The 23,141-nt window shown below is 36.3% G+C and overlaps 2 protein-coding genes across 3 annotated transcripts; one reads left to right on the forward strand and one right to left on the reverse strand.

Annotated features, from left to right (window-relative positions):
• Positions 1 to 3,341: 3,341 nt before the first annotated feature.
• Positions 3,342 to 8,826, reverse strand: LOC124629951. Its single transcript, XM_047163633.1, has 7 exons — positions 8,607 to 8,826; positions 6,890 to 8,338; positions 6,448 to 6,601; positions 6,091 to 6,352; positions 5,509 to 5,632; positions 5,040 to 5,200; positions 3,342 to 4,291 (listed from the first exon to the last, which is right to left on the reverse strand). Exons 1-7 carry the CDS (start codon positions 8,665 to 8,667, stop codon positions 4,070 to 4,072), a joined length of 2,433 nt encoding a protein of 810 aa, XP_047019589.1. The 5' UTR covers positions 8,668 to 8,826; the 3' UTR covers positions 3,342 to 4,069.
• Positions 8,827 to 9,245: 419 nt separating this feature from the next.
• LOC124629500 (transport and Golgi organization protein 1) lies at positions 9,246 to 23,089 on the forward strand. Of its 2 annotated transcripts, XM_047162888.1 has the most exons (14): positions 9,246 to 9,431; positions 9,505 to 10,410; positions 10,849 to 11,436; positions 12,086 to 12,285; positions 12,547 to 12,838; positions 13,249 to 13,445; positions 13,866 to 13,997; positions 14,838 to 14,986; positions 16,643 to 16,744; positions 17,015 to 17,226; positions 17,940 to 18,078; positions 20,605 to 20,781; positions 21,124 to 21,251; positions 21,602 to 23,089. In XM_047162888.1, the coding sequence occupies exons 1-14, from the start codon at positions 9,335 to 9,337 to the stop codon at positions 21,643 to 21,645; spliced, it is 3,363 nt and encodes a 1,120-aa protein (XP_047018844.1). In that variant the 5' UTR covers positions 9,246 to 9,334; the 3' UTR covers positions 21,646 to 23,089. The 2 variants fall into 2 exon arrangements, with proteins under 2 accessions (XP_047018844.1, XP_047018843.1); XM_047162887.1 differs by having other exon boundaries at positions 9,505 to 11,436.
• The last annotated feature ends 52 nt before the right edge of the window (positions 23,090 to 23,141 follow it).

Here is a 23,141-nt window from a genome sequence, read left to right on the forward strand (position 1 = left end):
TTACGTGGGTATGATATAATACGTTGAAAGCTTTTTGTGGTACCTTCCATTATTTCTATATGTTCTATTAAATACAAAATTTATTTTATCAGAGCAAATTATGTGCGATAACAAATAGAGTGGAAATATGGGTAATTGTATTATAATGTAATCAAGTGATGTAAAGAGCATATGTGATATGGAGGTAGTATTAAAGTAGTACCTGTTTCGTGACGTCACCATCATCTCGATTTAGTCTATCGTACAGACTTTTCTATATAAAGCAATCAAAATCAAAATCTTTTTATTTCACATAGACCTTTGCAGGCACCTATGAAACGTCACATTAATTGCACGTACATGCAATGTACCTATGCGTTTAATTACTATTTTCTTAACGTAGGCGTTGTTTATTCCTTTTTGATAAGCATATAAAGCTCCTTGTTGATGTCTCGGGTCCCGAAACCTCGTCGCGAACGAAGAGTGCCTGTGCAAACACATTTGGACAACATATCCTGCATACCTACCTTCCCTAGCCTTCGACTGCCTTGCCTTCGACAATAGAAACTTATTATGATTATGTTCAAAGCGTTTTCATATATAATTAGGTATTTGTTTTTAATTTTCAACGTGCTTGACTGGGACACGGACGATTTTAATCTAGGTACGAAAATCCCAGATGTTGTCAGCAACCAAAGGCGAATACTCCGCTAAAATCCCCCAACTTTAAGTGACCGTGTGTGCCTTGCTCAACTCAACTGTACCCATTTACATACACTAAGGTGTGAGTAAAATGCAACACAAACGTATCTAAAGAAGCTTAACGTCACCTGGAACGTTCCACACTCACCGCACCACAGACAAACACTTTAAGCTGATTATGACGGATACGTCCCACTCGCTAACTCAGATAGCTATAATTATGCAACATCCCCACGCATTCCGAACTACAATTACATTTGTATGTGAAAGGTTTTGGGTTACATTGACCACCTCTTGGCTTGAGAGCAAGGGGAAGGTACCTACGCCTACAGATCTTTCCACCTAGTTTTTAGGACACGTGAATCGCTTTTAATTAAGTCTCAGATTGGAATTCACTTTGTATAAATTAGTTCATAAAACCCTGAAACTTGTTCACTACCAAACTTGGTTACTAACAAACCTTAGATAACTTTTGGGAACAAATATAATGACCACCATAAAATGCTTTGATACCCTTAGTTTTGCAACCAGAAAAATCTACTGAACACCAGAAAAATAAAGTCTAAAAATGTAATAGTACCAGCTATTTTAGTCACGACTTCACTTTAAATTGTATTCGACCACCAAATTTAGTAAATGATCACCAACTCTTGACGACCAAATTAATGTATTATTTTTGCCTAAATAAGTCACTGTGATTGCCATAAAATGTAGGCTTATTATCAAATAAAGTATTATGATGCCATATTAAGTTATGTGTCCGGCTTGCAATGCATGCGTGAGTGTCAGTATGACGAGTGACAGGGGAAAATGGAAGAAAATGACATATTGCGCCGACCCCAAGTAAAATTGGGAACAGGGCAGGAGAAAGAAGAAGAAGAATGTGTTTCTCAATACACTCCCTCGAAAACACACTCTTATCGCACTGTTTAGAGGCATGCAATAGACAATTTTCCACCCTAGTGCAGGAAAAGGGTCCCCATAATGTAATTACATTTATTGTATCAGGCCGAACTTATTTTTTTGGAGTCAGTTTACTTAAACAGGATAGCAAGATGTAAAAACTTTGATTATCATTTTATATTAAAACGCTGGTATAATTTTGATGATCATTCACTACTTTTGGTGATCATTTACTACTTTTGGGATAACAATGATTTATTTGGACTCATTTTGCTTAAATAGGATAGCAGAATGTAAAAACTTTGGTTATCATTTTACTTTAAAATGGTGGTTTAATTTTGGTGATCATTTACTATTTTTGGCTTGCGCATGATTTATTTTGGAGTAATTTCACTTAAATGGGATAGCAAAGTGTTAAAACTTTGGTTATCATTTTACATTAAAATGCGAGTTTCATTTTGGTGATCATTTACTATTTTTGTCTGCTATTTGTTACTATTTCTGGTGATCAGTTAAACATAAGCCATAACTTTTTAGTCGGAATTTACAAATGATACATTCTATCGTGGCTCTTAACATAGCTGCTAAACAAAATTGTAAGTATTACTTATAATACAAGCAGAACGTAAAAATGCCATTAAATTGTTCTATTTGAGCAGTAACATTACAACTTCTCACATTCAGGTCACATATTGTAATTTTAGGGTTGGCAATTTGTATGCAATGGAAGCAAGAGGCTCGTCTAGTCTTGTTTGCAAACTGTATTGCCCTTCCAGCTACCGAGCCGTCCGCGTCCGTCCCTAACAAGTTAATTTAAACTTCCAACGCTTAGCCGACTTAGGTTGATGGAGCTTTATAGTGATATTGTAAACAAACACCCAGAAATCTTCCATAGAAAATAGATAGCACAGTCAGACACATCGTGACCTAAAAATTCCATCTTCGGAAATATTTGTACCTAGGTATTGCTTTTTCCACAATAAAATAGGATACTTTAAATCAAGAAGTGTACCTACTCATGTATCTTTTCACCAAAATCCCCCAAAAGAACCGATATTGCAACAAATCTCTTTAGCTAAAAGATAGGTACCTACTTGACCTTTGATAACCGCAACATAGAAAATGATCGTAAATGGTATTACATTTACTTATTTTTCTTTGAAAGAAAGGTGCGTCGGAATTGGGGTTGTCCTTCCCATGATATCGTATGCCCATGACGCGGGAACTTAATAATAAATTCCTTTGTGCAAAAGGAACAAAAAATTAAAATTCTTTTCGTGTCCCAGGGCCTTCTCCGGCGCAGTTTTGTCATTTTGTTTGGAGGGATCTCACGTGACATACGCAAATCCCTCTACTGAATATATGCATACAATATATACTACAACGAATACCTAAGTGAGCAAAATTAGACACGTTTTCTCATAAATCTTACCATATTCATGGTATGAATGCTCGAAATATAGTACTTTTCATATTTAGTGATGGACAATACGCCTGTCAGATCCTAATATATTACATTTTGTAGTTTAATATCACACGTATTTACACATTTCAAAGGAGCTTTCTAAAAACAACAACCTTTTATCTAAAAATATATATTTTTCAACATAATATTGCAATCAGAAACAACTTCTATTAAACTTTAGATTTTTTTATTACAAAACCAAAAAACGGAAGATACCTATAACAGAAAATTAGCAATAAGCGTTTCATCACAATTAGTCATATCTAGACAAAAATAAAATAAAAACAGTGTATAATATTTCCAACTTTTAATTTTACCGTCAAATCCATAACAAACTGTAATTCTACTAGTGATGGGTAACTACAATCCTAATTAATTTCATGTAAAGTTTTGACGTTGGCCGTCAGCTAAAGTTTCGAGTTTTCTGATATGCCGGTAATGTTCAACGTAACATTAACGTATGCCGAATGGCTGCAACGCTTTGATAAGAAGCTTCAGCTTTAGACCAAAATAACAATGCGCACAAAATCTTCGAACTTCAATATACAGAAGATCAGTCGGTATTAGCTACTTACCTACTTTATTTGGCTTCCAAGAGCTAAGACTTAACCCGTCATATACAATAAAATAACAAGATATTGGATAAATAAACAATTTTTAAAATGAGAAAAGTCAAAAGGAAAACTCGAATATAAACTAAGATTAAGATTTAGGATGATACAATAAAATGAAGGAAAATAAAAAATCTATAAACTTAAATAAAGTAAAATAATCCTAAGCATGGTATTCAGCGAGATAATTTGTAGTTTAAAAGCATGGATCAGTAAACAAACGAATACTACCGAACGCATTATATTCACATAGTCTCTCGATTGTACCACACCTCTGTCATTATGCCGACGACAGGACATGGACCGAAGATTTGTCCCCACGCGCTGTTTTTGAAGAAATCGTACACAGACATGCGATTCCAAGTAAGACCTCCATTTGTTTACTTCTCCTTGTTTTAAAGCCTGCAAATCATTCTTCGAAGAAGTAATATCGGACGTGTTTAGAAGCGGGGTCGAAGAATTCGTCGTGCGGGAGGTCGAGGGCTGAGAGTACTGTGCCGAAGTAATGTCTGGTGAAGTGCAAGGTGTCTTGCGGACGCAGCAAGAGGATTGCTTGGAGGTAATCGCGCACAGTGCCCGTGAGGGTCCCACTCTCGGTGACGTAACGACCTCCTTCCGATACACGGGTGTTCTGCAAACAGAATTATACGAATTCTGCACAATTATATAATAATCTGTGTGTTAAAAATAATTTATATGTAAAACAGAGTCATCAAAATAATAACTTGATCAACATCGTGCCTGATTTCCCCGAGAGCTGAGTGCAGTAATATGTGGACCATCTTTGTATATTCGGAGATTTGCAGCTATCTTTGCAATAAAAGAATATTAATCCACGCTCGAAACTAATATGGCGAACCCAACACCAAACCTCATGCTTCTACATATTCGACCATTTTATATTTTAGCAGTTATGAGTTTTAAAACAATTATTTATTGAAGACAAAAATTTCACCAGTAAGCATTTAAAATACACTTTTCAGGATTAGCCTCGTGGCGACCACATGTTTCAAACCGTTGCTAAAGGATTACAGTTTAAACACCGTCTGTAGCATTCACTTGAGTGGACTCAACTCCGAGAGTTGTCGTCAAAACAAAAAGTTAGTCTTACTTCAAACCTTATTACTAAAAATAAAGAATTTGCAGAATTGTCTTTCGAGCTAGACGAACTACAGCCCATTAGGATAATAATGAGCAGCTACAGCTGTTGTCATAACCCCATTCTAAATGTTGCTTTAACTTTGTAATATTCAGGAAACACCAAACATACACCCCAAAATTTGTGCTACTCGAGAGGAATTTGTTGCATACTATCATGACAACGAGGTTATAAAGCAGACTAAAAACATAAAGAATGAAAGACTATTATAATAATATACCTTGTAGTCCAGAAAATCGGACATAAGTTGTAGATCATCGCGCCAAGCATCGCGCAATGGCTCATGTTGTTCAATCTCGTCTCTTTCAGGGATCACTCTCAGCAGTGGATTTATATGCAACATGTAACAATTGTCCGCCCACTCGTGACTAACAGTGTAACCTTAAATATAAATGAATCGTAGTTATTCTGTAAGACTGATTTCATAAAGTAAGATGCGTATCATTTGATAAATGGCTACAGCACGACTGTTAATCGACTTAGATTACCAACATTAGGACATGAGGCTGCGCAAACTTGTGGTTGCTTCAGCATGTTTCGGGGAACTTAATTATGTACGATAGGATTACCTATCACACAGTATCACATAGTGCTCGGGGACAACAACCTATAAAACAATTAAGTATATTCTTCTTTTTAATTCCTATATGGAAACTATCCATCATACATAATATAATTATTAAAATTACCTCTAAGAGTAAGTATAGTCAGAGTCTGATGCACATATCCAGAAGGTTCTATAATGTGCCGTTCAACTTTGACCACAAAGAACGGCGTGCCATTCACTACCCCTTGACTTACACCTTGGGAAACCTAAAGAAATTATTTATTACCAAATTATTTCCGTATAAAAGTAAGTATATGAATCCGTATAAAACTATACGGTGAATCATTACCTACCGACCTTATTGGAAAGCAAGATATCTCCGATTTAACCCAATAGGTACCTAACTAACCCAACAGTCATAAATCAACAATTCAGTAAAATCGTTTAATAATGCAGGTAGATTACTAGTCCAACAAGAAATTTTCATTAGTCAACCCAAATTGCTAAAACTAACATGATATCTCTCTAGTTAGTTCGTGAATTAGTTATATTCGCCTACTAGGTATCTGATAAGATCTAAGTATAATTGGCTCTGTCGTTTTGTTAGCAGAATAACCATAGATTTAAAGATCTAATTTAGTTTTAGGGAGTGCAAATGTTTCAGAAAAAAATCACTGAGGATTCATAAGCTCTTCTTTCTACAAAAGTATTTACCATGACTTACATAAATACTCTCACAAATAGTGCCATCCATCATGACAGTATCAGTTTTGATTTGTCCTTTGAACCGTCGAAGTGCGATGTAGCGTAGAAGCACAATGTTAGACCCTTCTAGAATGAAGTTGTGAGCCTTGTCGAAAGAGTGATAGAACCGCTTTACAACATGCCTGTCACCGCAAATGCGAGTTACTTTATTATAGTAACCGCTCTCGCAAATAGCCGTGTAACTGCGCCGCTCCTTAGTTAAGTCTTTCTTTGTTATATGTCTAAGATAATGAAATAAAATGTTGTTTTACCAATAAATTGGACTAATGTTAATATTTTAAGCGAAAGCCTGCTACAACAATCTTAAATAACTTACTCGAGTCTATTCTCCTCCATCGTATGCAAGTTACAATCCAGAATACTAACAAGCTTCGAGCCTGTTTTTGCACCTTCCTTTGACGAATACGAGACAACTTGAACTAAGAGCTTATCTTTGTCCTCGCCGAGAGTTTCAACACATATACTGATTCCTTAAAAAAAATATTATTTGCATTGTAGTGAGGACTACAGAACGTATGAATTTGTCAATTTTTAAGTCCGCATCATACCTCATACCTATCATCACAGGTAACTTGAGAAAAGGGGAAAATTGGATTCTAAGGAAAACTTGAAATATTGAGACATTTCTTTTTTTTTTGTTGCTATTAAAAAATACTCTTAAAAACTTAAAAAAACGTAATCTTACAAAATATATCCTTGCTGAACAAATCTGCAAATCTACATATGTGTTAATTTAATTATTGCTAGTAGATATTTACCACCAACAGCACTACAGCAATCCAAAGAAGGTCTCCTTGGTTTCTTTTCAAACGGAGGAGCTTTCACTCCATGAATAGGGCACTCATCGGACTTGGCATCTGAACCATGAAGGCCTTGTATCATAAACTTCTCTGTTGTCAACTTTTTATCTTCAATTGCCGGCATATCATGTTTTCCATAAGCGTAATCGAAATATGTATGTCGAGGATCAATTTCGTGGCACCAACGATAGCCTTCTTTACCCGCGCGAACTTTTTTAATTTTTTTCATTGATTGCTCAGTGCATCTACAAGTGCAAATTAACTCTGATATTCCCTTTTTGGGTGTTTTTAAGCAAACGCATTCATCAAGTTTTACAGGAGAAGTATCACAAATGCACGGATTTGTACAATCGCAGGTAGTGAAGCACTTGCAATGTTCTGGGTTATTGCAAGTACAAATTTTTACTGGAAAGCATTTGCAAACACCACCAATACTTTCCTCAGCGCAAGTACATTTTTTCGGTGCATCGCAACTGCAAATTGATTTGTTTTCATCAGCTCTACAGGGAATATCTTCGAACTCTTCTGGTTCGCACACACAAGTACGTTGTATACCACAAATACATTCGGCCAGGCAAATACAATCTTTTCCTTTAAGGCAGTAGCACAATTCTTTCGGCGGTGGCTTTTGGCATTCACAAGGTTCTTCCTCACCTGTTTCACCTGTTTTTCTGACAGCTCCAGCTTCACTACTGACAAAGCTAGCTTCTCCTTCAGCCCCATAGCTTTCCTCTTCAACTGTTTCATATTTCGGTTTTCCTTCCTTCGTAAACTTAGGCTTACGTTTACATTTACAGATAGGGCAAGGACTCCTATCTGGATCGCAAATACACGGTTTCTCTACTTTGGCACAAGTGCATATTGGCAATATTTTCCCGTCAGGATCACAGACACACACGTTGCTACCTTTACATTTACAAGTAACTTCAGGGTATCCTGGAGCACAAACGCATATTTCTTTTAGCTCTGCGCAGGTACACGTAGCCTTACTTTTGGCTCCACACTGGCACGGCACTTTCATATAACATGGACATTCGCCTGTTTTATCTTTTTTGCAAGTACAATATATTAGTGCTTTTGCTGCCTGATTTATTTTTGGCATTCCGTCAACCACGACTATACTTGTTTTACTATTTACCGGCGGAGGAGGTTTACTACAATCAGGGAAAAAGTAAAAATGAAATTCGTCATCATCTTCTTCCTCCTCTGCTTCTTGAGATTCCTCTGGAACATAATCTTTTACTTCAAACGCAGTATCCTCCTTCACTTCCTCTGACACCGTTGGTTCGGTAGTGTCTTCGCATGACCACTCTGATTCAGATTCCTCTCCTTCTAGGTCTCCCTCATAATGCCCACAGCTAATAATCAATGTTTCCCCAAAACAAATTTCCTTTTTGATAGCTTGGTCTGAAAGGGAAAGCAATCGCCTATCGTTAAAAGAATAGCAAGGGAAGTCACCAATCATAGTGTTCTTGATAATCATATTTCCTTACTACTACTTTCTTACAAAAAAGTTACCTGCTACTTACTAATACGTTTCACGAAGAACATTATTATTTTCATTTAAAAATAATCAGCACACCTTTCCACAAGCTCGATTAGCTCCAAGGCCATAGGAATAAATTTTGTTGCAGATGGACAGAGATGTTTATGAGGCACATAAATGTTTACTTACCTATTTCAAATGGTAATTGTTTTGATAAATCTATAAGGGAGACGGGAGCTTCCATATCCATTTTGCAAATATTGAATTAACGGAAATATTTTTTGACGTTAAACCATTATGTTTATTTTATTTTTCTAAAAGCAATTATATCATTGGTACCAAAGAGGCAGAGACCTTGTCTGTCCTTATTTATAACTCCACACAAAACACAACTAAAGATTATAATACAGGTTCTAATGAGGTAGTAAGTAATATAATGAAACAACAGTCGGGAAATCCGCTTGGTAGAACACTTATATAACATATCCTATCGAGCCGACAAGTTTCATTTATTAGGCGCAATAAATTGTATTTATTTATCAATAAAAAAAGTACAAATTATATTCTTACATGGAGGCTTAGAGAATGCTATTTTTTATTCAATTTTCTTTGCGTTTGCAAATCGTCTACGTTCCGAAAACTGTACGTTCCGTTTCACATTTTATCTCAGTCATGAAGTTATTATTTATACACTTTTTATTTTTTGGACAGTACAGCTTATGAAAGATGCAAAAATACTATAAAAGAAAAAAAATAATAAAATATTATTTTTGACATAAAACACAATGTATTAGGTTTTTGTGTATTCCAATACTGCGTAACACAGAACGACCGAACGATCGACTTGACAGATGATGTGGCCTCACGTCTAGCGAATTTTTTAAGAAATATTAATATAGAATTATTAGAATGCGAAAATGATTGTGTTAAAACTTATTTTATTTACGTTATTTATCTCAGTGTCACAATGCAGGACTCCTGACAAAGTATATTGTGTTAACAAAGAATGCAACGGTAAGAGCCTAATACATTACAACGCCAGTTTTCGGAAGATAACTTTCTAACAACATATTTGTTACTCTTCCAGAACCTATATCTAAAGCGAGAACCTTGCTGGGTTATAATAGTGCTGATCCGGACCTAATATCTTTTCGCGGTAACAGTGAAGCTATCGTTTACATGAAATCAGCTGGTACCAATGAAGACTTATGGTTTGTGGACATCAATGGAATAGCGGGCCTCGTTCCCACCAAGTTTTTAAGAGAAACTAAGATTATAGGAAAGAACCTACAAGTTGTTGCTTTTGAGTCTGTGATAAAGGATGAAGTTAAGCCTGCCAAGGTTCAACAAGCTCATGAAGTTTTTGAAGGCACAACAATATACACCACAGAAGCATCTGTCAGTGCCGAACAGCAGGATTCTGCTACTGATTCACCGAAAACTGTCTCCAATGAAAATCTTACACCATCACTGAACAGTGCAATAGAAACACCAAATGAAAATGTAGATAATAATGTTCCTAATGATAGTAATGAAGCGAATGTCAGTATTGAAAATGAGTCAAATAAAATTGAAAATTCAGAACCACCAAATGATGAGTCTACTACAACTGCTTCACCAGAAATTGCTGAACAAACTGAAGCATCTAATATTTCTAATGATTTAAATGAAAAAGTTGAGTCTACTCCGGAAACTGTACCTGAGTCTGTTCAAGAACATACAAGCAGTGAGCAGTTTGAATTGCAAAATGAAAATTCTAAAGAAATACCACCAGAAACAGTCCCATCACCAAACTTGTTAGCTACTGGCAGTCAAGGTTCTTTGAACAGTGAGTCCATCATTGAAGTGCCTGAGAAACAAAACTTCTTGCAAGACACACTAACTGAACCTGATCAGAATGACAACAAAGAACAAAACATGTCCCTGAATAATAACTTGGAAAATGTACAAGTGCCTCTAGACTCTTCAGCTGAGACAAATGTTATGCCTAATGGTAATTCTTTAAATGACAATGTTGCACTCCCGAGTGAGGAACCTGTAGAAAGTCAAACAAAAGAACCTGAGAGCTTGACTACTGAATCACCCATTAGCGCTTCAACTGAACCTATCATAAATCCTAATAGTGAACCAGTTGTAACTGCTGTAAATGAGCCTGTAGTGCTTGATGTAAATGAGCCTGTAGTACCTCCAGCATATGAACCTATAGCACCTCCTGCAAATGACCCTGTAGTGCCTCCCATATATGAACCCTTAGCCCCTATCCAACAGCAAGTTCTACCACCAATATTTTCCAACATTAACGTAGATATTCACAACAAACCCCAAGTGCAAAGTGAAGAATCTAATGAAAATACTGCTTCTACAGTGGCAGACACAATTGAAATGATTCCTTCATCAATGGAAACATTGACAACACTTGAACCTGTTCCAGAACCCTCAACTGAGTCACCACTACCTGTAGATCCAGAAATAAAGCTACCCACAACTACAGAGACAATACCTGCCACATTCTCTGAAGTGCCTTCAACTGTGCCAACCCCTGATGCGATTTCGCCATTAGCGAGTGTAGAAGCTCCACCTACAACAGAAATCCCAACACCAGACGTGGCCCAACAGGATTTGTTTGCCACCACTCCTGCACCATACAATTCTGAGGAGTCTAGCCAAAGCTCTGAAGTACCAGAATTTATTACAACTGAGGCAAATCCTTACGAAAGTGTGGAAGATATTATCTCCTCTTTGCCTGATCCTGTAGAAGATATTAACAGTGCATCAACTGAAGCTCCAGTACAAGATGACAATACTGAAGGCTTTTTTTCAAATATGTACTCAACTGTAGCCGACATATGGCCATCCTCAACTGAGTCGCCAGAACCTTTATACAATACAGAATATCCAACATATGAGACTGAAAAAGCTGATGGCGATGAAGGATTCTCTTTCATGAAATATTTTATGTCAATGTATTATTCGGTGATGGGGGTTAGTGAGGAGTCTAAAGCTTTGTTTCCATCAGTTGGTAAGTTAATTCTAGATAGTATTAACTAGTCTAGATTCAATTATTCAGTGAATGTTCCAATTCTTTCCACATAGCAAGCCAATTTTAATGTTATGTCAACGTGTAGCAGTGTGTGAATAATCACAAACAAAATGAAATCATTATTACAGAGAAAGACCTGGTGAAATGATTTCATTTCAAAACATTTCATTTGTTAACATAACATCAATGTTTTCAGAACATGCTTCCTAACAGTGAATGGTTACTCATACAGTTGCCTATATGCAATCTAGATCTGATAATGTTTTATCATAGTGGTTATAGTAAGTGTAGGATGTTAAAAGATACAAGTTTCTGTCATTGAGCACAACAGGAATCTGAAGTAGGTTTATCTTTTACTGTAATATCACTAAGGAAAGATGTGTATATAATTTATTCACTGTCATACATTTTTGTGTATTAAGTTATTGAGATTGGCCCAACACATATAAACTCTATCTTATCAATATAAAATGCACAGCAATCACAAGTACATGAATTAATTATTAAGAATTAAAAAGTGCATTTTTTTTTATAAATAACTCAGCTCATAATTAGTGATTAGAAATTGACTTTTCATCATAAGTACACAGTTATCACAAATGTTTATCACTTAAAATCTCAATTTCAGGGGAAACATGCTTCAGTGATGAGTACTGCGATGGCACTTCACATGATGGCAGTAACCGTCTGCTAACATTCCTTCTAACCACGGCTAGTTCAGTCCTACTGTTCACTCTGGGATACTACTACATAGACAACAGGAGACAGGATGGAAGACTTATAGGGACTATCAATTCATTGCAACGGGATTTACTTTTCACCACTAAGGTGAGCTCTTCTCCGTTGAAGTCTAATATTTTAAATAGACTTTTCAGTGTTAAGGGTAAAACATCCAAATTGAGAACCTTTTTTACGACAGTCAATTTATCAGGAGTCTCCAAAATTACTGATTAAATAAAATTAATTATATTCAGGTATCTAATCTGACATACCTTTGTTGTTCAATGAATGAATAATTTGGCCATAAATAAATTGATGAGTCATATTATTTTCCTTCTCTAATAAAACTAACTTCCATATTACTTACAGGAGTGTGAGATCCTCAAAGAGGAACTTGCCACTACTAAAAGCAAGTTAGCTGGCATTGAAGACAGCTCATTCGGTATGGACGACATGGTACAATCTCTGAAGGAAGAAATCAATGAGTTGAAGGCCACAAACGACAGACTACGTAATTCCTTAGATGATAACGAGAAGTTGCTCAGGGTATCGGAGAATACTGCTGGGGAATTGCAGAATACCTTGAGTGAAGTGGAAAATACTCTTAGTGAGCTCTTGGCGGAGAGAGCTAACTTTGAAGAGCAAATTGTGGAGTTGAATGGTGAGTTTACCAGTTACAAAACTGAGATGTTCCTTTTTTATAATTATAGCATCTATATTCTTGGTCAAATCTCTGTCAAATTCATTACACTACACATCACCAAAATTGTAATAACATTACAAGTAAACAGGTCAAGGTTTGTTTCTTAAAAGTCAGCATGACAATGTGAAACAGAGGTTGAATTATAATTATCTACATTATTTTAAATTGATTATGTTGGAGATTTACTTCAAGTTAACTAGCTCACACAATTTAATAATTCCAAATGTACAATTGCACATTAAAATATTTGACCCGCTCATCTCTTCATTTAAAATAAATATATATTTGGCAGCGATGCAGATGATACACTATCTTAATTTTAATTTCTGCTCTTTTGTTAACTGAATCAATTTTATACATATTTCTAGGTAAAATTCAAGCGTTTGAAGAGGAATTAATATCCGTAAGCCGAGAGAGAGACAACTTCCAACTCAAGTATGTCTCGGCTGAATCTACGTTAGAAGAATTCAAAAAACAAAAGAAACAATTCGAAGAAATCAACCAGCAGTTATCAGAAGCTAAAAACACAATAGAATTACAGAAACATGAGATTGAAGCCTTAAAGGTATGTAACCTTTACCAAAGTCTCTTAATTCTATTATGGCCATTCCCTTTATTGTATCAGTCTTTTAATTTGCTTATTAGAGATAGAATTTTGATATTAGCCCCATACAAGTTATGTAATAGTCAAAATATTGGCAAAGGTCGTTATAAATTATTTCTTTTATACCAAAGCCTTAAGTATAATATAACTGTGAAAGTAAGACAGTTATCACTGGTGATGTATTTTTTGCCACTATTACAATAAATACTGAAAACCAAAATATACATATAATAGAGTTCTCATTCATTCAAACATGATTTTTTTGCCGTTTTTTTGATAATGGTAAGGCATCCTACGTGCGCGAGTCCGACTCCCACTTGACCAGTTTTTTTATTTCTGTAGGTCACTATCATTCCTTTACAAGTAAATATGTATTTTCAGGATGCTGTAAAAGATTTGAAAAATGGAACATCAGCAGACGTGGATGTCACATCTTTCCTAGACCATACTGAAATCAAAGCTAAACTGTCCAAAGCATTGCAAGAGAAAACCTCATTCGAGAGCAAGTATGAGGTAAGTACTTTTTACTATGGTATATTTTTGCTATAATAATTCCTATTCCTATTATTCCTCTTGTGCCTGATCAACATAAATAATTTTTTTTCATTTTCACACTAATAATATAGATATAGATAGAGGAAAGATTTGATTGTTTGCTTGTTTGAAATGTTATATGTTGTTTGTAATAGTCGTGGTGGCCTAGTGGGTAAAGGACCAACCTCTCGAGTATGAGGGCGCGGTTTCGATCCCAGGTCAGGCAAGTACCAATGCAACTTTTCTAAGTTTGTATGTACTTTCTAAGTATATCTTAGACACCATTAGCTGTGTTTCAGATGGCACGTTAAACTGTAGGTCCCGGCCGTCATTGAACATCTTTGGCAGTCGTTACGGGTAGTCAGAAGCCAATAAGTCTGACACCATTCTAACCAAGGGGTATCGGGTTGCCCGGGTAACTGGGTTGAGGAGGTCAGATAGGCAGTCGCTTCTTGTAAAGCACTGGTACTCAGCTGAATCCGGTTAGACTGGAAGCCAACCCCAACATGATTGGAAAAAGGCTCAGAGGATGATGATGCTTGTTTGAAATGAATAGGCTGCGAAATTTGTGGAACAATTTGAAAAATTATTTAATTCTAAGGAAACTACATTATGCCTGATGAACATAGGCTATATTTTATCTGGGTACGACCAGCAGTCCTCCCGGACGCGGAAAACCGCGGGAAAACAGCTAGTACTGAATTGGAATTTTCACATTTATGTCCTTTCTTCTTTATTCTTATATAAAAAAATGACTTATTGAGTTGCCCTTTTCTTCTGATTTTCGACTTTAATTCTGATTCTAATAATACTTTACAGACTGAACTCAAGGAAAGGACCCGTCTGGCCGAAGAACTGAAGGCTTCTCAAGAGACTTTAGCTACTATGAGTCAGAGTGCCAGCGAAGCGCTCACCAGGCTCGAGGTCTTAGGCAAATATTTCCAGGAGAGGGAAGGGGAATTACTAAAGTAAGTACACTTATACATTATAATTTATGTACAAATATTTATATAATTAAAAACTATTCTTGTTAAACACCTGAAACTAAAAAGCATCAAAAACTTCATCCCAATCGCTGTTAAATTATCTTGGATTTAATTGATATAGGTATGTATGTAGTAAAAGGGAAAAAATATAAATTAAAAAAGATTATTTGTAACCTCATAAAATAAAATTTTAAGTAAATGAGGCTCCAAAGATTATTTTTTTTTTCATTGGTTGCATGAAAGATGTCAAAAACGCAGGCAGTTCCACGAGAGCTAAATTAAATAAATGTTATATGATTTTTAATGTACCTACAGATTGTTTACTAATTTTTAATTAACCCCCGACGCAAAAACGACGGGGTGTTATAAGTTTGACGTGTCTGTGTGTGTGTGTGTATGTGTGTGTGTGTGTGTGTGTGTGTATGTGGCATCGTAGCTCCCAAACGGATGATCCGATTGTAATGCGGTTTTTTTTGTTTAAAAGGAGTGTCATTCGGGAGTGTTCTTAGCTATGTTTGGTGGAAATCGGTTCAGGTCTTCAAGGTCATCAGCTCGTTTGTTAGGTGTGAGAGGAATGTTACACGCTCAGTTTACTTGCAAGCATGTGTGGGATCTGAAATTTGAAACACTAATGTCTTCTGGAACCACTGAGCTGGTCTGCTGTTAGGGCACGAAGGTAGGAGACGTAACCCTGAACTGCCTTTTAGTAAACCCATCGAGTTTGGGCTCGTTGAATTTGTCTTGACTAGTTCTCTTCAATTGACGAGAACCTGATACTGGAAATGGGATGTGGCGGATGAAACCCTGGAATGCCGGAATGAAACGGATAAACCGATTTATATCTTCGCTGAAAATCTAGAATTACCAAAGGTTTATGTTTCCTCAATCTGTGCAATTCTCCCAGAGCCAGTATGTTATGAGGATTGTTAAACAGCATCCTTTGGCCGAGATCGCATAGAGCGACCCCATCTTAAAATAAAAGAAATTAACTGAAAGAAGGAAAAATTAAGGAGCTCCTTCAAAAAGCATGAAATAAAATTAAATAATAAATTTAAAAAAACCCCCGACCCAAAAAAAGTACGCAATTAGTATGACAAAAGGTTAAAAACGCTAAACCCTATAAAAAGCAAAAAAATAAAATTATAAATTTAAAAAAACCCCCGACCCAAAAAAGTACGCAATAATTATGACAAAAGGTTAAAAATGCTAAACCCTATAAAAAGCAAAAAATAACTTTTAACACTACGTAAACTAAATTTTTTCGTATCGGGGGACCGCTCTAATTCATTACTTTAGATACGTGTTTTTTTTTTTAACGAATGTTGTAATTAGGTAGGTATCATTTGATTTATGTAAGTATTTATGAAGGTAAAAAGCGGTCCCCCGACACGTCAAAATTTAGTTTACGTAGTGTTAAAAGTTATTTTTTGCTTTTTATAGGGTTTAGCATTTTTAACCTTTTGTCATAATTATTGCGTACTTTTTTGGGTCGGGGGTTTTTTTAAATTTATAATTTTATTTTTTTGCTTTTTATAGGGTTTAGCGTTTTTAACCTTTTGTCATACTAATTGCGTACTTTTTTTGGGTCGGGGGTTTTTTTAAATTTATTATTTAATTTTATTTTTTATTAATTTACAGAGAGCTTAGCGCCAAAGAATCGTTATGGCTGAGTAAGCAAGGCGAGTCAGCTAGCACCGTTGAAAAGATTGAACTTCTACAGCAAGAAGTACAGAGATATAAGTGAGTATTCATGTTGTTTCTATATTTTTTGTAACAGTCAAAAATCGTACATATTTTGTAGAAGACACATTCGTTATTGCGTATATTTTATGTATATCGTTTCTGCCGTGAACTTTTAATAACGAAACGTGTTTGATTCTTTGGAGTGTACACGAAAAAAAAAACTAATATTTCAAGTTGTTTCCTTAGAACTGCAAACCCCAAAACCATAATATTTTTTCTTTTATTTTCACCGTAGTAAATGATCCCACCTACTTCCTACATTTACAGAGAGAAATGCGACGCGCTAACACTAGAACTAGCAGAACAGGAATCATCCCGACGAAGTGCGTTAAGCGAGGTAGAAGCGCGGGCGCACGCCGCGTGGCTGGAAGCACGCGCCGCCAAGCGCGACGCCGACGCGGCGCGGGACGACGCGGCGGCGTTACGTCGCAAACTTGCCGCGCTCACCGCTGCCGACGGCGCCGTGTCGCCGCATCACAGTACGTATATACATTACTTTCGGCCAAGTGTAAAACCCACAGTAACGGCCCTTTCACACGGCACTCCAGTTTTTTGCAGGATACCGTTTTTTGCAGGATCCCGTTTGATCGCAAAAAAAATTATTATATGCTAGTGTTCACACGAGCAAACCGCATGCAGGATCCTGCAAAATGCTGTTCCCGTCGATTTGTGCGATTCGGTTTTATCACTTGAAACTGAATCGTTCATCCAGTAAAATGCGGGAATCCTGCAAAAACGGACGCTGTGTTCACACGTAGTTCAGTTTTGCAGGATACAGTAAAATGCCGGTCTCGCAGAACTGGACTGCCGTGTGAAAGGGCTGTTAAGTGTGTAACCCGTACGGTTACCTAAGTGTGAACCTACCTACCTACACGGCCACACCACATCACCGCGCTGCACTTTAAAGCCTCGCTGAACGCCGAATCATCATAGAATAATGGCATAGAATAAGCTGCTTTCAGAAGCTGCAGCCTTTGAAATATTAAAAAGATCTAGCAAATAATATCTTGACTTCCATTTGTAATGAATGCGATTTAATTTTGAACCAAAATAATTTACCAATTCAAATACCTTAACCTTCGCAAGTAAGTATCCGTCAAGAGCGCCAAGGCCTGAAATAAACGCTTCAGACCGACTCTGTAATAAAATACCACCTTTAATTTTATTATAAACACTGTTAATTGTCTTTCAGAAGTGTCTTCCCCGTTGGATACGGTAGAGAATGCGGTATTACCGCCGCCACTGCCGCCGATGTTCTTACCGCCGCCGCTCCTGCCTCCGCTACCGCGCCCGCCGCCGCTCGGCAGGCTGCCCTCACCACATCCACCTAGGTATGACATAAATCTCTTATAAGTTATATCGAATTTGAAAGTAAGGGTCATGGCACATTATACCGGCACCGCAACAGCACAGCTGCAGCACGGCGTCGCCCCGAATTTAGACTACGGCTAGCTGCCAGCGCGCTAACTACGCGTTGTCTGCAAGGTGCAAGCTCGCCGGCTGCGATGTGTAAGCTTGCTGTCACCGCAAACTCAATATTGTTTTAAGACAGTTATGATTGAACATTGATTGCTTCGCTGCCGACTCGGAGTCGGCGCCTAAGCAGCACGCGGGCTGCGAACCGAGTTGTGTGGTAACGGCAAGCGCGCTGACTGCCCGCCGTTGGCTTTTTCATATTGACATTACAATAGTTATTTGTTATACAAGAGTGCAAAGTTGCTTTTTAACCGCGGGCTCAATTTTGATGACCGAGCAAGCGAAGGATTCTAAAATTGAAACACAAGCGTAGCGAGTGTTTCAATAATTAGAATCCTGAGCGATAGCGAGGAAATCAAAAGAGCACAAGGTGAAAAATCTTTGCACTCGAGTGCAACACGTAACTTTTCATCCCACCTCATCGAGGAAATTTCTAAACTCAAAAAACAAAATGGCGCGCACATATGAGTACCTATTAATCAAAAAGAAGTAGGTACCTATTGAAGTTCATTTATTTGAAAACTCAGTTTAAAAATGAAACGAGGTTAAAAATCTACGTAATAACAATAATAAAAATTACTTAATTAATTATTTTAAGCAGTATTTTATTTGTTTAATGTATTTGTCTGAAAAGTCTTATCAAGATTGTCACAAATGGAGTATTGCCATAGATGTAATATAATAAACAAGATTGCGCACGCTCCAAATATATATTTACGAAAATGAACTCTATTCCAACGCAATAAGGTACTAAATTTGTTGCATAATACACAGAGGCAAATCCGAGCCGAGAGGGATAGTTAGAACGGAGGCCGTTTGTCTCTTTCTAACACCTTGCCAGCATAAAAAAATGTTGTGATCAACAGCTTTGTCTTCCCAAAAAAAACAATTGAATCACATATATTTTTATCTTATTTTAACAATTGTAAGTCAACAAATTAATTCTTAAAACATAAACAACATAAATTTTTATTTTGTTTTTTTTTTTTCTAGCGGTAACCCTGAACATTCTTGGCGCGTAATCAGCATTTAAAATTTTGTTTATATTTTTTGTATTAAATCAATTTAAACTATTTAAATGGTGAAAAAGTGTTGCGTTTATACTTGTAAAAGTGAATCCTATGGTGGTTGCAATATATCGTTCCACAGGTTAGCTAATAATAACATTTTCCTAAACCAAACAACTAGGGTGCCCATGAATTCTTGTAATGAGTGAAAATATGTGTGATGGATTTTAAAACTGTTGTACTATTGTTATAGCTTCCCAAAAAATGAAGAAAGGCGACATAAATGGCTCAGCAGTCTATATATGAAGTAGAAATACAAAAAAAAACCAGTCTTCACTTCGAATCTTCCTGCTTTTATACTGCAAATTCCCGCTAATTATTAAAAGCCTTTATAAGTATCTTAAGGTCACAAACTGTGTAAGTTAAAACTTCAATACCAATCTGCGTTTAATAATCTTAGCAAATTCGGATTTGTCTCACATAGCTTAATCTCATAGTCACCCTATTAGAAAGGGACAGACAGCCTCCGTACTAACTGTTTCACTCGGCTCGTTTTTTGGGTTTATATGCGCAGTCCTGTTTACTAATATTATGTCTATGAGTATTGCACACGATGTTCTAAATTCAAATCACTTTGCCGCTCTAGAGGATAAAAACTGCTTTTGCGCTCAGATATCAAAGGGTAAAACTACTCTTTCCGAGATGGTGGGATGAAAAATATATTATAATATACACGATTTAATGCTCCAAATTGAATGACAAGTTAAATGCTGGTGTGGAGCGGTGCTGTTGCGGTGCCGGTACATTGTGTCATGACCCTAACTGCACTGATCCAAAATTTCCTGAACTGAAATGTGTTTTTTAAGTTATTACTTATATCTCAGGCTTTTAAAACGGCATTTTAATCTCAATAATCAAATGCATAAAACGATACTTTTATGACAGGAGCATTCATCAAGTTTTCGAAAATTTTGGTTATATCTAACAAACATTAACATAATGAAATGTCCTTTGCCCAGCTACCCTTCAGCTGTAGTAGTTTTGTCGATCTGCAGTACTACGATTTAATACGGTAGTTTCCAACGAGTCAAATTCATTACTTTTATTTAACTGTCAAAAACTGTCACTTTCTTTGCAATATGTATGAAAGCGCAACTTATGACGTCACAGATTTTTCACATCAAACTGGATTCTTATTTAGCTTATATTATCAATTAAAAAATTTAATCAATTATTCCATCAAAACGATAAATGGAAGTGACATTATTTTTAGATGCTTCACTAAATGAATATGACAACGTAATTTATTTTTGACCTAGTCATCCACCCAATTCTACTGAACTCGTACCTAAGTATCCGCAACCACTTCGACAGATACAGCGACAGGCGCTACTCGCCCGACAGCCGGTACTCGCCGGAGAGTCGCTACTCGCCCGACAGCCGCTACTCGCCCGAGACAGTGCGGTACTCGCCCGACAGCCGCTACTCGCCGCGCTCCCGCCGCTCGCCCTACTCGCCCCGCTCCAGGCGGCGATCGAGGTCTAGGGAAAGGTAAGCTATGAATAGACATGAGATGTGGATATAAACTAAACTAGATACGCTACTATTGCCGGTACTTAACACCAACCCTGCGATGTCCTTTCCGTCGCATGCCATGTCCCAGTCTGACGGGTGTACTTTGTTATTCACCAAAAAATAATGCTACCTAAGACCAATAACCCGACCGCTTGGCATTAGAAACTCGAAGCGTTAACGCTGGTGTGGGATACGATCCTAATGGTATTTTAAATTTTAGGCTGATAGACATAATATTTTTTATACAAAAGTCATGTCAGCAATCTCTTTTAGATAAAAATGAATAAATCAAATGATCATGATGACATTTTATGTTAGGTATGACGACAGCCGCGCCACCCGATCTCGGAATGGTCCGGCGCCGCCGCTGGACACAGAAACTGAATACAACTCAGACAGCCCTACGAGGCAGCCGCGGAGACGAGGCCGATACTCAAGACATTCAGGTACGTAATATATACTCCTTTTATGTCTTATTAGGACTCCTTGGTCGGAATTATATTTTGTTATTTTATGCCTATGTTTAATCACCTACCAGGTTAAAAAAAAAACTTTTAATAATGCTCTTTCCCAAAAAAAAAATTAAAAGGCACACTGTGTAATCCGAACATACGGCAGGTCATTTTAGTTTCCGGAAATAATTTTTATTTTGTTTTTTAATAACAGCAGAACAACCCAGGTAATTTAATTTAAATAAATATTTGGAACGAGTTTATTTAATTTAATTTGTAAAATATATTTTATTTACTTTAATTTTACCTTAATTCAAATATAATCTGCCTGTTTTTGTTTGCAGGGCCTAGCTCCGGTTCGGGTTGTTCGTCGGAATCGGATAAATGAAACACTCTCATGGTCTCAATAGGTTATATAACCAAGATCTACACTATGAATATGTTGAGATGATGCCAAATTGGTTACGGTGATTCACGAATGTATTAGTTGTGAAAATAAACAATTTTATAGCTTATGACGTGCGTTAAAATCTACAGCATAAGGGTAGTTTTCATTCGGTTTTATTCGGTTCTATATCCCTTATTTTTCCAAAAACAATGTATGGAAATGAAAAAGAAAATAATGACTCAGAAAAGATTGCAATTTATTCCAAATTGTCTGTGATCACAGTGTAGCTCTCCTTATGAAATATTTAGGGCTAATAAAAAGTTTTAAATCAACATTTCAGAGGTCCACGTTAATAGGAATTGCAGTTCTTAATTAAAAGTTTTTGACATGTAGCAACTATTTGAAAACATTCGAGTATTTTCCTGTATATTTGCACTGTAATACCTTGCGTTAGTAACTAGGTAAAACATTATCGAGACTGGGTTAGGTGCACGTTCTATCATATTAGATTATTTTGTTCGCGCCACTCAGTAAAACGGTTCTACGTATAATAAACTTTTGAGCCATACTATACCTGGAAAGACTGCTTAAATATTGGATTAGGAAATAATACTTGTGATTTTTATTAAATCATTACTGAGCCGGTAAATAAGTCTTCCTTGTCCAAAATTCGGTGAATCTTGTTAAGAAGTTCTTTGGTATTGCCAGCTTGAATGTAACGATCATTTATGTAGGGGGAGTTTAAGAAGCTTAAAAGAAAATAATAAAATTTTAAAATCGCTAGCGTGCGTGTCGATCCTAAGCATTTTTTACGCCTAGTCATGCGGTAAACTCTCTTCATGTAAATGGGGCTTCTGATAGAAAAAATGATAATACACTGATCAGCCATATAGCTGGATGTGGAGTGTACTGCAGTCACACATGGTATATAATGTAAATAAAATACTCGAACCAACAAATAATGTTAAAAAATACTATTCTGTTTATTTTCTACAGTATTTCCAATTTTGGTGCTGCTATTTTTTATAGTAGTCAACAATATCTTTATCGAATTTATTTCTTTGGATGCCATTTCGTTATGCATTTAAAATTCCATGAACCAAAGTGTTTAACTGTTCTTTTCTCTTGTACCTGATTTTCTTTCACATTCAATAATCATTTCTGTCACTAAAAAAAATTGTGTGTTCCTAACGTTAAAAATTATATCGTTATTTTTATTTCTTACCGAATTCGAATGTACTTACAGTTCACATTGTATGCCTTTCACTGTTAACTTATAATAGTTGCCACCTAATAAAATAGTAATAAAATAGTATTGTAATAACAATAGTGATCCGTCATAAGAATTGCAATCTTTAATTTATTGAACATGTTGTTTTATTAGTCAGTTAATTGTATTATAATTATTAGATACGATTTTAAAATAAATAATTTTATCATGAAACAGCTTTTGTATTATCAAACCCTAAATCTAGTCACTACATGTACCTAATAGA

The sequence above is a fragment of the Helicoverpa zea genome, chromosome 4 (assembly GCF_022581195.2).
Source record: "Helicoverpa zea isolate HzStark_Cry1AcR chromosome 4, ilHelZeax1.1, whole genome shotgun sequence".
Classification (NCBI taxonomy): Eukaryota; Metazoa; Arthropoda; class Insecta; order Lepidoptera; family Noctuidae; genus Helicoverpa; species Helicoverpa zea.

What these genes read in the sequence shown, in the direction of transcription:
- LOC124629951 (XM_047163633.1), bottom strand. Translation starts at nt 8,667, where the DNA reads ATGGATATGGAAGCTCCCGTCTCCCTTATAGATTTATCAAAACAATTA. An exon ending in TTGCTGTAGTGCTGTTGGTG is followed by an intron (nt 6,602 to 6,889) that starts GTAAATATCTAC and finishes ATTTTTTTTAAG; the next exon opens with GAATCAGTATATGTGTTGAA. An exon ending in CTATTTGTGAGAGTATTTAT is followed by an intron (nt 5,633 to 6,090) that starts GTAAGTCATGGT and finishes TAATTTCTTTAG; the next exon opens with GTTTCCCAAGGTGTAAGTCA.
- LOC124629500 (XM_047162887.1), top strand. Translation starts at nt 9,335, where the DNA reads ATGATTGTGTTAAAACTTATTTTATTTACGTTATTTATCTCAGTGTCA. An exon ending in ATTTACTTTTCACCACTAAG is followed by an intron (nt 12,286 to 12,546) that starts GTGAGCTCTTCT and finishes TATTACTTACAG; the next exon opens with GAGTGTGAGATCCTCAAAGA. An exon ending in CGCCGTGTCGCCGCATCACA is followed by an intron (nt 17,227 to 17,939) that starts GTACGTATATAC and finishes ATTGTCTTTCAG; the next exon opens with AAGTGTCTTCCCCGTTGGAT.